Raw genomic sequence first — 15,821 nt, forward strand, 5'->3', positions numbered from 1 at the left:
TTGATATTGTGTTAAGGGACCTGAAACCAGGTGATACATATATTGTTGTATCTATAGTCCAGAGCTAAAACTAAAATTTAAGGTATTTAATATACTCCTAACATATAAAATTTTTATTATTGACATAAGGTTTCACTTTTCTAACACTTATGTGGCAAATATACATCTGATCAGTGACTAAGGGAAATTCAAGGCTCAGTTAAAGGGTTTTGCACATCAGGACATAATTAAAAAAGTAATTTTATCCATAGCAGGTTTTAAAATATAACAAAAAAATTTTCCATTTAACAAAAATATTGCTAAACTGGAGAAGGCATCTATGACAAATTGAACCCTTATTTGTTTATTTTGCAAAGCTTCAACTGAACAAACCAAAAGACTTCTGGAACAATTTTCTTGGACAAACGACCAAAGTGGAGATGTTTGGCTGTAATGCACCACATTGCATTTAGTGAAGGCGTATTAGCACAACCCCATACCAACACACGGTAGTAGAGAGGTGATGATTTGGGTTTGCTTAGCAGGCACAGGACCTGATTACCCTGCATTTGTGTGTATGCCAAAGAGTCAAATGTTAAACTGTCTGTCCAACAGCTAAAGTAGAGCTGGAATTGGGTCATGAAACAGGACAATCATACCAAGCACATCAGCAAATACAATGCAACAGAATTCTGAAAAAGAGTCAGGGTCAGGGTGACTGTTCAGAGGCTCAGACCTCTGACAACGCTGTAAAGAAGAGTGGCTACAAGTCATAAAGCATTCAAGTAATGCTGGTCAAGCTGTTTCTACAAACTACTGAAACAAGGTGTGTACTATTCACACCCTGGTGTGTAATTTTTCACACCCCGTTTCTCCTCCTGCTGGAACAGAACATAATCCTGACTCAGCATTAAAGTCCTTAGTTTTAATCATTTAAGGTGCAATATTTTTCTTTTAATGTCCTCCATCCTCCACAAAGTATAAAGCAAAACATGGATAGCAATGGATGCTAAATTCTAACATGGGAAAGTTTGCAAGTGAGTATAGTTGGATGAGATGTAATCCATGGAGTTTAGGTGATGGCTCAGCTGAAAACTTACTATATCTAGTTGGACATTTTTTACAGTGTGTTAACCAGTCTACAGCGCCATGTCAGCAAAGCCGCTTTGCAACACACCTTCGTTTTCCTGCGCCTTGCCATTGATACGCAGCCTCTCCTGTGCTATGGGTCTTGCATTCCTTAAATACGTGATGAAGGTCGGGGAGGTGAGAAATCAAAGCCATGCTGCTAAACATATAGCACTGCAGATAGAAACATATTTCTTTTCATTACAGTTGTTCTGAATGAATTACAAACAAATCAGGATCTCTGAGAGTGATTTAAATGCTTAACAGCTGGTAAATGGTAATAAAAGCTACTGCTCATTAAGTAATGGCTTTGTTAATGACCAACAGCTTAAGAACCATTAGCATCTGAGTGTTTTGAATGAAGTGTTTTCTACTGATATTAACCTGACCCATCTTGGTGGGTTGTTAGATGAAGATTGTCCTGTTTTTAATTGCTGCTCTGGTGTGAGTATCAGTAAAACGTGTGTCAAGTAGAGGAAGTCCTGTCTCAAAAGCAAACATTTGATGCAGCTTCATATGTAGCACACAGAGTCACCGGCTGCCTTGTCTGTTAATCATTCACTTTTTTATTAAACCACTGGCTGGAGAAGGCAACGAGAGTGTCACGTTCAGGCAGAAGAAGAATTATGGACAGCACATGGTTTGAACAGCAGCATAGAGGTGGACAGAAGTCCAGTTTAACACAGGCCTGGAAGACATTCACATGATCGAGGAATGATGACCTCTGTTCAGCTGAGGCTGGAGCGTGTAAGAGGAAAAAAATGACTGTATGTTTGTTCTGTGTCACAGAATATTAAAATAACCACCCCCATTACAGCTGATGCCCCACCCCCACCCCCCGCGTTTCGTGCAGACTTTAAAAAAAAAAAAAGTTCTCATGCTTCTTCTTTCATCGGGCTCTGAGGTGCACAGGCAGAATTTGAACATCACAACCTTTCAGTGTGAATCACTGTTTTATCTCTGGAGTGATCGTCCCTGCAGACTGCAGTGGGCCTGCTGCATAGGAGCACTTTCTAGTAAACGATAAACAACAGCAAGCGCAGCTGCAAACAATCCAGATGTTCTCTGTGACCGGTTTTACAACAGGGACGTCCCTCGCATCTGAGCAGATGGAAGGGCTCTTTGTCCATGTGTGCAGCTTGCAGAGACGGTTAGGGCACTCATACATATACCTTGAAATATAATAGGAAACAGCTACCACCAGTGGCTATAGTCTGCAACTGAATGTTAAAAAGATGACTGAGCTTTAGGAAATTTTCTGTTGCCTGTAAAGCAGCAAATTAACTATAAGCAAACATTAGATATGATGTTAAAGATCAGGCCCAATCTTTTCCACTGCCTCTACTTGTACTAGAAAATACTATCAACAGCCTAAAAAAGTCTCTTTTAAATAATACTTAATAAAAAAGGTCTGAGGTCTTGTAAGCAAACAAATCTGTAAAAACCTTCATAATACAGAGAAGGACATAAATTGTAGTGGTAGATGTTATGTGCTACCAAAGTAGTTTTTCAGAAAAATCTAAGTGCCTTTAAATATTAAGACAGATATTACCTTAAAAACTTTCCCAGTTGGTTTATCAGTTTGGTCAGTGGTTCTCTATATAACATGCTTGATAGAAATGCATTTTTAAAAAAGAGAATTGGTAATTATTTTATTAAACATACACAAATTTGCAAAAATGTCTTCTAGAAAAATTTGCTTAATTTATGCTTTGGGCAAATTCTTTTCACTTTTCTAATAGAAGATGTGATATGTGTAAAAAAAGAAATGTGCACATTGACCATTGCATTAAAAAACAAAAACAACACAAACTTTATGGTACTGTGTAAGTCTTAAGTCATCCCAAATGGCTTTATATTTTTAAGTAAAGAAGGCTTTCTTGCATTTATCTTTACCACATATTGTACACAAACACGGTGATTCCCAAAGATCTTCTAACTGAAAATGTTTGCATATCTCTGCATGCTGAGGAAACTGGATAAGCAAAAGACAAAACAAATGGCAGCAATGGACAGGGTGTGAAAGTCAAATCTTTAAGAAATAGGAGAAAATCCATTGAAGAGTTTATACAGGAAAGATGCATCTGAGCCTTTACTATTCCCTGAAGACTCATCAGAAATGGTCTCAGTTCAAAGGTGCCTGTCGAGAAACTTAAGGAAGGGGAAACGGGGAGAAGGCTGAGGTCTGCCAATTCACACAAGAACTGGACTGAAACTCAGGTCTGATGGAGTGGTGAATCCAAAATTTGACATTTTTGGTTGAAATTGTGGTAAATATGTAGAGAGGCGTCTAAGAGAGAGGTCCTACAGTGACTGTCTACAGCCATCTGCGAAACGCGTGGAGGTTCTGCCACAGTTTGGGGATGCATTTCAGACAGTGTTACTGAGAATCTTTTCAAAGTTGATGGAATTATAAATGCAGAAAAGGACCATGACACAAGTGTGAGAGGTGAAACGTCTTCAAGGACACTTAAAGAAGTCCAGACGCTTTTCTTTTCAAGCTCCTTAGACTACGATGAGCTGGATGACTGAGAACCTTCACAGACATAGACTGATAAGAAGACAATAAATCATAGATTGGCCTTCCCAGAGTCAGGACCTCAACATTACTGAAGCAGTGTGGGACCAAAAGGCAGCCAACATCCTAAGAAGAGCTTTGAATGTCCTTCAAAAACCTGGAGAACTACTTTTGAGGATCACTTAAAGAAAGGATGAGAAAGCTGCCTAAGACAGTTCTACATTCGTACTACATATTGACTTTCAAGCTTGTTAGAATTGCACAAACTCCATTTTTGCTTCATGTATTTCCATGTATGTTTGCACATTTCAATAAATCACATTTTCCAAGCAAAAAATACAAAGAAATGAGGGGTGGTTCAAGACTTTTGCACAGAAATAGATTTCGTCTTTGTCTTGTTTTTTTTATGAGCATTTTTACACAATAATGACAAAAGAAAACATGAGAGTGATCTAAGTTAATGTAGTCTGCAAAATATCCAGTTTTCTCTAAACTGGGAAATGGCTATAGTTTAATTAGTTTAGTCTAAATTCTTTTAAAAACTGCATTTTAACTTTTAGCCTCAGACCTGAATTAAGTAAAAAACTATTTTTCTTCATCATAACAGAAGCCCAGTGAAATAAAGGTGCGTTTCTCCCTATTATATTTGCTCTCTTACATTTTGGATAAAGAAACAGACTAAACAGACACGCAATGAGCAGAAAAGAAAACCAACATAAAAAGTGGGAGAACATAGCTGTGTATCATTCATGGACACGTTTAATGTCGAGGTTGCTTTTTGTGACGTTGATGGTGCTCAACATGTTAGATGAGGTCATTAATACTGTGCAATTATCAAGTCTGATTATGCGTAAAATTGACAACAACAGAAGAAAGACACATAACCCCCACATGCATAGATGCTGGACTTTCACACAACTCCGCTACCTGCGAACCCCTCCCCCCACCCCGGAAGCTACACTGTGGTGACAAATCTTGGCGTCATAACTCCCAAATGAACTGGCAGACGTGTCTGAGGTCAACGGATGCAAAAACACGAAGGAAACAAAAGGGTAAAGAGAGACTAAGACAAAAACAAATATACATACAGTACATACATACAAATATAATCTGTAAATCTATAGTACAGTGAATTTTTTTATTCATAATCATCTCTTAAATAAACTGCGGTTCATTGCACTTTGTTAAAAATAATTAATTATATGATTTCTCTTAAAGGCAATAGTGTGATTTTTTTAAAAGGTGAAAAATATATTGTACCATAAGCCTGATTTAGGATAATAGTAAAAATAACAAGATCTGTAATATACATATGTTTCTGTAAAATACCCTCACCTCCTCATATACAGTGCATTCGGAAAGTTTTCACACCCTCGCAAGATTTCCATGTTTTGACTCCTTAAAAGGTTTTAGGAGTGTCTTTTTTATCCAGACTAACAAACACTAAAACATCTAGATGAGTCATTATTCTGTTTGAAGCTCACAATTGATCTCTGGTGCTTCCTTCCTTTATCAACAGTCAACAATCAAAGCATGGTGCAACTTTTACACTTAAGGTACACGTGCTCCGTATCTAGCTAGCATTGCGCTTTTCAATTTTAGTACTCCTCAGCGAGAAGTTTGTGAATGCTTGCAAACAAGTTACCATCTTCCATGCAAACTACTTATGAACTCAACCTGCTAGCAGCCAAAGCGTTTGCAAGGTTTTTGAGGAAACACCTCTCTGAGACCAATTTCACGCCGTTTGGGGTGCACATTGCTGTCAGTGTAGCACTTCAACAACCAAACATTCATGGTGGAGTAGCCAAATGGAAGTCAATCCTTAATAAAAAAGGCACATGATTGACTTGTGAAAAACTGAAAGGCAACTGACAAGATCTCAGACCACAAGACACACAATTATTGGGCAACAATCGTTAATGCTATTCCTGCAGTCAAACACGTGCTCTGGGGAAGCTCTTTTCTGTGACACAGATTGGGAGGCTAGTAAAGATATGTGGAAAGATGGATGCAGAATTATATCCAGTGCAGTCCTGAGTGAAAAACTTTTACAGAGAGCTCAGAATCTCAGTAACATATAGTAGTGGATTTGTAGAGTGGCCCAACTAAAGTCAGGACCTGATCCCAATACAGCACCTCTGGACAGACCTGATAGTTGGTGCACACCAAAGCTCTGCAATGTTCTAAGGAAAGTACTAGGTAAGGTATCTGAATACTGATATCCTGGAATATTTGAGTGTTATTTGCAATTAATTTACATAGCACCTCAGTAACCTGTTCTTGATTTTTCTTCACGGTGTATTGTTATGTGTAGACTGTCAGAAAAAAAAATCTACTTTAAAAATCTTCAAAACAACAAAACTTCAAAGACTGTGAAATCTTTCTGAATGCACTATACAAGAATGGATGTTCATCCCCATATATGTAGCATATTCTACTTCTGTAGCACACTAATGCATGCTCATATGCCAGTTTTCTTAATATATATATCATATCTTCACGCAAACATATATACATACAATATTATAAAATAAATAAATACAGGAAAACATTCTTGGTTCGTGGTTTAACGGTTTCTTCCAAAGCGGTTTTTGGTGCAGTCTTTGACTAACCTCTCTGCATGTTTGGGTTTGAGCCCTTGCTGATGGGATCAACAGTTGACTGAGCCTCCCTGAAAGATGCACCGGTGGGGGAGTTGCATTTCCTTCTGTGCATGATTGTGAATGTGTTTGAGAGTGTATGTGTGCATAAACAGTGTACGAAAGGGGGGGGGGGGGACCAAAGTCTTTGGCCTGAGGAGCAAGTACAGCAAGTGCTGTGTTATGTGTGTGTGCGTGCGTGTATGCACTCTGTTCAAGATACCGCTTTGACAGTGTCCGATTGTCCCAAAAAAACGAAGCTCAGTAACACGGTACTGTCCGAGTGCACCCTCCGGAAGAGGGTGTAGTACAGCAGGGATTCTGACAGGGTTCAGGTGGGGGTGTTCAGGGTGACACAGCACCCATCTTCCCCATAGCCCCTTCATGAAAGGGTCTCACTGCCTGACTGACTGGGGGCTACTGATTGGAGCAGAACCCTCACTCCACCTGCCTCCGCTTCCCCACGTTCCCTCATCTTCATCTACATCACTGTGTGTGTGTGTGTGTTTCCACAAGACAGGGTGGAGGGTCTGGGTCTCCACCGGGCTCGGCGGGGCTAGATGGGTCCCTCATTGTGGGAGGAGTGGTTGCTCCTGCTAAGACCCACACAGTTCTGCTGCTGGTTGAGCAGGTGGGACGTTTCGTTGGCCACGGCAAAGGCCACAACAGGGGTGGTGATAGTGGTGGTAGCCGTGGCGGTGACCACAGCTGGGTTCTCCACTCCATCGTGGAGCTCTGTTAGCGTGAGTTCGATCTTAGTGAACTCACTGTCTGTCGACTGCGGAGTCTTGTCCATCCGCGACGCCATCACAGCGTTCTGGTACTGTTGTCGCGTCACCTACAAAACAGTGAAGGTCGGGTCAAGTGTCACAACAAGAGGTTGCTGTGCCGTTATTCGTGGCACAGAGCTGGTAGCTCGGTAAACAAGGATTTGACACTAAATAAGGATGTGGAAAAGGCTACAAGTAATATTGCTTTTAAAATATTCTGTAAAAAATGTAATGATTAATTTACAATGATAGCCTTTCATTATCTGCTTAGTGTCCAGTGAGAGGACAAGAATATTACTACAAGCCAGAAAATGACTCATCTTCATTTGTTTCTATAGCTGGAATCAAACCAGCAACCTTTTGTGTGTAATGTGTAAACCGCTACACTCTGGAGCTATCCATGATTCATCAAATCTAAATGTTTTAAATTGTCATGAAGTAATTATCTTACTGTCAATTTATATCAGTTAGGTAATTGCTTTTTGATCTTTTCTATTGATTTGGTACCCGGGACCCTAAAAGGAAGTAATAAAACATCGTAGAAAGTAGTACATCAGTTACGTCAGAGCTCTATTTGTGCCTCGCGGCTGATAAGCAGAATAAACAAAAACAGCCTCATGAAGCAGCAGAATTCATCAATGAACATTTCCAAAGCAAGAGATTTGCCACATTTACACATCTGGCACAACAGCAGTGACTTTATTCGTTACTTAGAAGAAACAGAATCAGAGCGACTTTATTAATCCCAGAGGGAAATTGAGCAAATATACAACAAATGTCAAGCACTCGTATAAAATGAAGTGTCTCACTGCCTGACTGAGAGTGTATGCGTGCATAGACAGTGTACAGAGATATTGATAGATAAATGTTAAGATAAATATATAGATATGGGTATAAATAGAAATATTAATATAAAAGGACAAAAATATGTCATGTATGTCAAATATATGTCATCAGCAGCAACATGATATATTTTTTTCACTTTTAGACAGGTAAGACTTTATAAGTTATTTTTCATAAAGCAGCCATCCTCAGATATTTAATGTATTTCTAGGTGTTTTTATTTCAGAGCAGAGAATTTGGGGAGGAGAATATTGAAATGACTTGTGCAAATGTGATTTCTGAGATCCAAATTACAGCAGTACATTTGACACTGACAAAAAGCAAGTTTTATTTGTGGCTGATATGGTTGTGATAGTTGCTGCTAGCAGTGTTCATTTATTTAGACTGAGAGGGGAAGATGCTATCAGAGCATTGGCACAGATGGATGGCTCAAAGCTGCGAGCGCACTGCCAAAGCTTTGGTTTCATTCTCTAACTGCTCATGTTGAATGTTGAGAACTCAGTGGGAAAAAGAAAATGGAAATCCGCAGCTGCATGTGACATCACCACATCACCTACAATGTGCATATAATCCTCATTGCAGGCTAATTTCTGATCCCCTGTGTTTACTCACCTTTATATACTGCAGGTCTGAGCGTGCTCTGACAGAATAATCAGGCACATATATATGCAGGAAGGAGTTGAGCTGGTTGTTGCTGTTGCCCAGAGTCGGGGTGATGGCATCTATACGGTCACTCCTGTTCAGAGAATCGGAGTGATTCAGTCCAAATGGCCGTGGAGGAGATTTATTCTCTGTAGGAGAAAGAAATTTAAAGCATACTGGAATGCAAAAGTAATGCATGGCACTGCAAAAGTACTTTAAAGGGCCCTAATCCCTAAAGGTTGATTCAGTTCATCTGGACGTAGCTTTTTCAGAGGGAGAAACGTTTCGTCACTCATCCGACTGACTTCTTCAGTCTCAGCTGACTGCAGGTTTCCCCAAATCGCATAAACAGTACATTTGCATAATGAGTGAAACCAGCCCACTGAAGGAACAATGGGCTGGGAGGTCAGTTCCTTCATCTTAATTATGCAAATTGTCATGACCATTGATCAACAACCACTTATCAAAGGCCATGAGTACTATTCACAGAGAGTTGGGGAATGGCTGCAATCACAGCATTGTAAGATGGCGAAAGATGTACCCTTAGGCCCCTCCTCGATTCAGAGATGGTCTTTCCCTTTTCACGTAAATGGCCTCCTTGACTCCGCACTCAGGCCAGCGTTCCTCCCTGTCCAGGATGTGTACATCCTCATCCTTGAAAGAGTGTCCACTGGCCTGTAGGTGTAAATAGACTGCAGAGTCCTGGCCTGACGAGTGACGAGGTGGCTCTTCTGTGTTGTGCCATCCGCTTCGCCAGAGGTTGTTTGGCTTCCCCGATGTATAAATCATGCCAATCCTCCCGGCACATAACAGCGTACACTACATTACTCTGTGTTGGGGGACCTGATCCTTGGGGTGGATCAATTTTTGGCACAGCGTGTTTTTGGGGATTAAAGGTTGTCACTCGTCCAACTGATTTATCCATGGGGCCAAAATATCGACATTATTAGCTATTTACTGATATATCAGTACGGATGATTATAACGGCTAATAAATGAAAATGAAAAAAAGTAGAGACAGGAGAGGAAGTCTTTAAATGTTTTTTCCAGTGTGGACATTGTGTAGTTTGTCTATCAGAGGGCCCTTTGCAGCTTCCCTGGTAGAAATTTAAAGCATACTGGAATGCAAAAGTAATGCATGGCACTGCAAAAGTACTTTAAAGGGCCCTAATCCCTAAAGGTTGATTCAGTTCATCTGAATCGTGTATGCTCTGCCCAGTCGGGCAGAGCATACACGAGTAATCCACGACTTGTTCGGACAATAAAACAAGATTACTTTTCAACTGTGTTGTCATATTAGCTTTTTAAGTACTCATAAATTCACATAACAAATTTAAAGAAAATCTGTTTATTTTTCGAGTGTCTGACAGAAAAGAACACCGGAATTGGTTTTCAGTCAGTTTTCAAACTCCTGTATCAGTTGGGCTCTATTTTACATTTCTGCTAGTCTGATCTAATATTACTGTTCCTTAAAGTTCATATGACACTAAATATTGATTTTTCATTGTCTGTTAGATGATCTCTTTGGGCCTGTGTAATAATGACAACATAAAAAATTTAAGTTAGAAACTTTACATAATTAGAAATTTTGTCTCAATTGTTTTGAGGACATTAAGATGCTTAAAATTTCCTCTGAAACTAGCCAAGTTGTACAGCACTACTTAAGATCCTTTGTATCTGTGACTTTTTTCCAGGTTGAGTCTTAGGTACAAAGCTGTGATGTATGGAAATCTAATTTATGTGTAAGTCTTCTAGTTTCATATAGCAGTCTCCAGTGATGCTGCGTTCTTCTATGTGCTACCACATAGAAGACTTGTTCTTTTCTTTTCTTGGTTATTTTTAATTAAAGCCAGATTATGTTTTCCACTTCTTAAAGAAGCCTTGTGAAAATCACACACAACAAAGTGGAAACAGCTTGGCCAACACTAATGCTACTACGCTGACTGGAATGTATGTAATCCCATGTTGGAATATGTGTGTATGAATGTGTATGAGTGAGGAAGTGAGAGGCAAAAACAGTGTGTGTGTGGGGGTGTGTAGAGGGAGCACAGTAGGCCAAAGACCTGGCATGTGGACTCTTGTGGATTAGTACTCTACTTTTTAGGGGCCAGGTCGACACAAAAAAACGTCAGTGTGCTGTGTCAAGAAAACACACATACTAGATTTATAAACACACACACACTCAAATGCCACTGCACCAACGTGAGCACTGTAGGCCTCTACTACAGACACAATGAAAGTGTATTTATTCCGCAGCATTTCCTATGGGTGCGTTCACTTTTAATTCACTTTCAAAGCAGCCCTTCTATGTGTGTAGTATTGTGGGTTTTGTTCATGGGCCTGTAAATGTGAACATATGCATATGTGCATGTCTTTGTATGTGTGCTCAGTGGTGTCCAGCAGGGGGCTGTAGCTGTAGGTCTTGTTTATGTAGTCAGGGGGTTAAAGGTTAGGGGCGAGCGGGGCGGAGCCGGGTTCCACTCTGGGGCCTCTAGTCTCCAACACCATTCAGCGACTTGACTAATGGCTCAGGAGACGAGGATGTTAAGCCTCAGTCTGGATCCGTTTTCCACTCTGCCTCTTTCTCTTTTAGTGTCACACAAACAAGTTTACAGTGTATGTTGCATTCAGGGACAAACAGACAGTGAACACTTTCTTTGAAAGTCACACAAAACAAGTCAGTTCTCAAGCAGACTATGAAAACCAAAAGGCTAAACACACTCAGGTATATTTAGGTAAAGCATGCAGGTAGGTGAAACTGTGACTCTACAACTTCATGCGTCTATTTAATATCAACAAAACATTCTCTTTCAAATAATGAAATTTCATCACTATTCACTAAAGGTTATAGAGTGAGAGGTGATACTGAAAATCCACTGTACCTGGAGATCCTGCTAATGACTCAGCCCTACTGACTGCAAATGTACGAGACAGTGACAGAGGCACTTGGGGGAGAGAGGGATGAAACAAGAGAGAGACAAAAGAAGCGAGAAGACAGAAAGACGAGATTGTTAAAGTCGAGAAAATGGGTAATTTAATCAATTATATATGATAACATCTGATTAAAGAAAAGAAGTGTTAACTTGTTGTTCCTCTACTGATCAGCTTAAGATGAAAACTGGCACAAACCATGAAGCATTTGATTTAATTTCTTAGAGTGCACACATCCACCACAGGAGAGTTATTCTACTGTTTCACCAGTAGGTGTCTCTCAAATCACACCACCCAAATGAATCAGTCTAATAGCCGAGGACAGTGCTGTAGTTTATGAATGAACAGAGAAGAATGAGTGGATCACTAGATGATGCATTTTCATGACCTCTCTTGATTTATTATGTTATCATATTAGGACTTATGAGTTATTATTATATTATTTTTTACTCACAAAAGTGGCATTTTTCACATTTTTCTCATGTAACATGATGAGTACTTTATCCATACGTAATTTTTAAAATTATGTTGCATGAGAACAAGGTGAAAAATGACAATTTTATGAGTAAATCATAGTGCGCTGCAAGTCTTATAAGACCTCCAGTACCTATAAAGCATAAAGAAGTAGTAAAACCTCTAATTCTTCATATGAGCAGTCTATAACATATTTTACTGGAAACAAGCTACAGTGGATCACACTGTAAATGGTCTATATCACAAACCCAGAGAGAAGAGCTACTCGTCCAGCTGCATTTTAACATTTTACTTACTAATAATATCATTTTTCTGTCACAGGGTTTTCTTTCCATCCATCCATCTTCTGCCAGTTTTCTGGCTATGGGGTGGATGGCTCGCTCGAGCAGGTCATCTACCAGTCAGAAGTTCAGTGGTTCGATCCCTAGCTACATGCGGAAGTCTTTGGATACTGAACAATGCAACTATTGGAGTGTGTGTGCACTTTCAATGTTAGATAAAGTGCTTAGGTCTAAAAACAAAGTGTGTTATTGAGACTAATAGCAAAAAGCACTTCAAGTGCTCAGCTAGAGTAGAAAGCAATCCCTTTATTTGCAGCAGTCTAGGCACAGATGCCCAGACCTCCCCATCCCAAGATATTTCCAAGTCTGAGAGATATAACCTCTCAAGTGTGTCCTGAGTCTATCTTGGACGGGCCTCCTGGTAGGATATGCTCAAAACACCTAACCTAGGAGGTACCAAGGAGGCATCCTGTCAGAGCCTGAATCACCTCACATCTACTCTAAGCCCCTCCCAAATCAGACAACCTTTGCAGGAAGCTCATTTCTGCCATTTGTAGCTGTAACCTCACTGTTTCAGTCAGGCTAGGAACCTAAATCAACTGGTGACTCAACATCTTCAATTTTAAGCTCAGCTCTCTCTTCCCCGCAGCAGATCAGTACAAGATCCTCATCTCCTGCTTTACTCTGCCCATACCTGTGAACCAGAATCAGTGACAAACAACACTTTAGTCAAACACCCACCTAAAGTGAGCTTGACATCAGCGCCATTGATGCAAACCAAACTTCCACTAGTTCACAGAACACATGTAGACCGGTTTGGCAAAGTCCCACCCACCTCCAAGTATTCCACAATGAGTGAAACGAAAACTGCAGTTTTGCTCCTGATTGTGAGGTAAAACTAACAGGCGGATTCTTCTGTCCAGACCCTCTCAAAGGAGGCTGACGAGTGAGATTCCCTAGAAGTTAGGATTCACTTTCATGGGTATAAAAATTTAAGACCTAGATCAAGAAATCTTACCTGGTGAGGCTGTCAGAGCCATTATCCCATAGAAGGAGAATGGTCCCGCTTCAAACTTCATCCCCTCTTTTCCTGCTTCCACCTCCACCTTCCCCTGTGACAGCCAAGGAAAAGAATCATGAATTATCTTAAAAGTATGTAAGTGCTCAACACATTATATATCAACTTATCAGCTTAGTTAAACAAAAGATTACTTATTTGTGCTGGTTTTACGATATTTCCTTTAACTTTATGCTTTATTTTTTACTTTATTTATCCTGTCTGTGAGATTATAATAAATCCACCCTGCTTCCCTTGTTTCCTTTCCTTTTTACTACTTGTAGAAAATCCTCACTCTGTTTAATAGCTCCCAATCTGCTTCTAAGCTGGGTCTCAAGGGCAATGACCCCACACTTGCTCAAGCAGAACCTTATTTAATCCAAGGCTAATATACATGTCGACTTAGTGACCTGATAGGGGAAATATACAAAGTCTGCAAACCTTTGCAATAAAGACTTTGAACTCACTTTAGGAACAGTTATTTGGGACTTCCCTTTAAGGCGTACAGAGAAGTCCCAATACCCTCCCTGAATAAGACAATAGTGCTGGCTCCAGCGGCATATCAGAAACAGTGCAGAAATTCAGGGCTGCTTTCAGACCTGAGACTAAAGCTACATGAAGTGCAGAAGTCTGTGATCTATACACTATTGAATACACTAACTATTATATATTATCATATATAATTATTACGCAAATGTGTTTCCAAGATTTGCAGGGTGAAAGATTTTCATTAAGGCTGGTGTCATAGCTTGGATTTTAAAAGGTTTTAAGTTCAGTTTGGTTCCTATTTAAAGTTTTTTTTCTGAATGATGCTTAACTTTGACTTTCTAAGACATTTCCTGTCACACTCTATGATAGTTCAAATTATAACATTTAAATGTGAACACTGTGTAACAATCAGAAAACTTCATTTTGAGGATAATGCAGGAATCCCACAGGGTTCCGTTTTTGGCCTGCTTGTTTTCAGCTTTGATGTGTTTATGCACATAAGATGCTTAGATGACGTATGCATTGTCCAAAACTATGTGCGATTGGTTCCACAGTAATAGTAAAGCAGGCACAAGAAGAACAAGAAGAGTTCTCTAACTCCTTGTCCAGATGAACATGGGTACTGATGAACTTGACAAATTCAGCCTGACTGTGACACGTTATCCAAAACACCTGTAAAGTGTGTTTACCCCAAACCTTTATTTCTTTATTGCTTATTGCATTATTTAGGCGCATAGATGATACTGAACGCTCTTGTTTCTATTTCTTGTAGATAAACAAAACAATTTATCAGGACAACTGTGTCTAATTTTTTTAAATGTTGGAAGTTATTTGTCAAATAAATTATTCTCCAAGATTAATGAACCATATACTGAATACATTTGAGAAGTAATTAACTAAATAAGTAAATAATTAAGTATTTTATTGGTTATAAGCAGGACTCGTATTGGTCATACTGTATGACTGTGCAATTAATGTCTGGCTAAGAAACCACACGACTGAAATTTTCTCAAGAAGGTAAATATTTCATGGTTTGATTTCACTGAATTTCATCAGGGTTAGACTCATCTGGGACATACTGATGTCACACATTCTCACGCTTACCACAAAGAACTCAAACAGGATAACAACTTTAAACTCAAACTGAAACAATTTTTGGATTAGTCATGGATCATCTGGTTTATCTTTCATTTTATGGTACTACTTTAAAGACCCATCTAGGGACTGGCACAATAAATTTGCTCATGCTATAAATGCTATGGTATGTGGCACTGGTCTTTTAAAATGCTGTATCTCTTAGGTCAGACATTATTATAACTAATTAGCTTCTTATCTATAGTATTATTGCTTGTTTTAGTTTAAACTGCCCTACAGTACAGTCATACCGCGCATACCTTAGGGATGCATGGCTTCTGTGGGAACAAACTCGGGCAGTACAACTCTGTTAGATCGATGACTACACCGTGAAAAACTGTAGGCCAGAGGAAAACGAATGCTTGCAGTGCTACAAGCAGCATTTTTAAACTGATCACATAGTATATACTGTTTATTCATCTGTAGTGACGGCAGAAGGAAATAATGGAACTAAATGATGCAGGTAAAACGAACTTATCCTGCATGAGCAGAGTTAGAATACTTGCGTTATTTTTTTTAATGTTAAACCTAAAATACATATCAATATTTACATTTTCCCAAACTGGTTATGTAGTGGGGTTTTTTGTTGTTGTTTTAAAAAATAAAAATAAAAAATCAAAGACTACTGATGTATCCTTCCACCTTGAAACTCGTTGTGTCCACACACCTGCAGGATGAGGATGAAATAATCCACAGGTTTGTTCCTGTGGAAGAGGTAGTGCTCTGGTGCCCGCTTGTTCTTATCATCGTATTTTAGCTCCTGGATCACATTTGGATGCTTCAACAAGCGCAGCAGAATCTTTTCTGACATCTGCATCGGTGCAAATGGCTCAACCTCTGAAGAGACAAGGAGAGAAAAAGACTGTGGTAAGACAAAACATTTCATTTCTTATGAAAAGTTAAATAATTATATCAATGTAATAAAATTATTCTTATA

General features: G+C 39.4%; 1 protein-coding gene across 5 annotated transcripts in view; it reads right to left on the bottom strand.

Annotated features, from left to right (window-relative positions):
- Positions 1-4,366: 4,366 nt before the first annotated feature.
- The window catches only part of cnnm2b (cyclin and CBS domain divalent metal cation transport mediator 2b), a 52,450-nt gene continuing 40,995 nt past the window's right edge, over positions 4,367-15,821 (bottom strand). For 2 of the 5 annotated variants that reach the window (XM_082537829.1, XM_082537827.1), the window contains 5 exons: positions 15,552-15,721; positions 13,223-13,316; positions 11,401-11,463; positions 8,490-8,668; positions 4,367-7,102 (listed from right to left, as the gene is read on the bottom strand). In XM_082537829.1, the coding sequence (XP_082393955.1) occupies positions 6,821-7,102; positions 8,490-8,668; positions 11,401-11,463; positions 13,223-13,316; positions 15,552-15,721 (788 nt within the window). In that variant the 3' untranslated portion in view covers positions 4,367-6,820. Of the gene's footprint in view, positions 7,103-8,489; positions 8,669-11,400; positions 11,464-13,222; positions 13,317-15,526; positions 15,722-15,821 lie in introns of those variants that run through there. The other 3 variants (XM_082537828.1, XR_014277460.1, XR_014277461.1) reach the window with 3 other exon arrangements.

The sequence above is a fragment of the Aulonocara stuartgranti genome (genome assembly GCF_965226115.1).
Source record: "Aulonocara stuartgranti genome assembly, chromosome: 6".
NCBI classification, from domain to species: Eukaryota; Metazoa; Chordata; class Actinopteri; order Cichliformes; family Cichlidae; genus Aulonocara; species Aulonocara stuartgranti.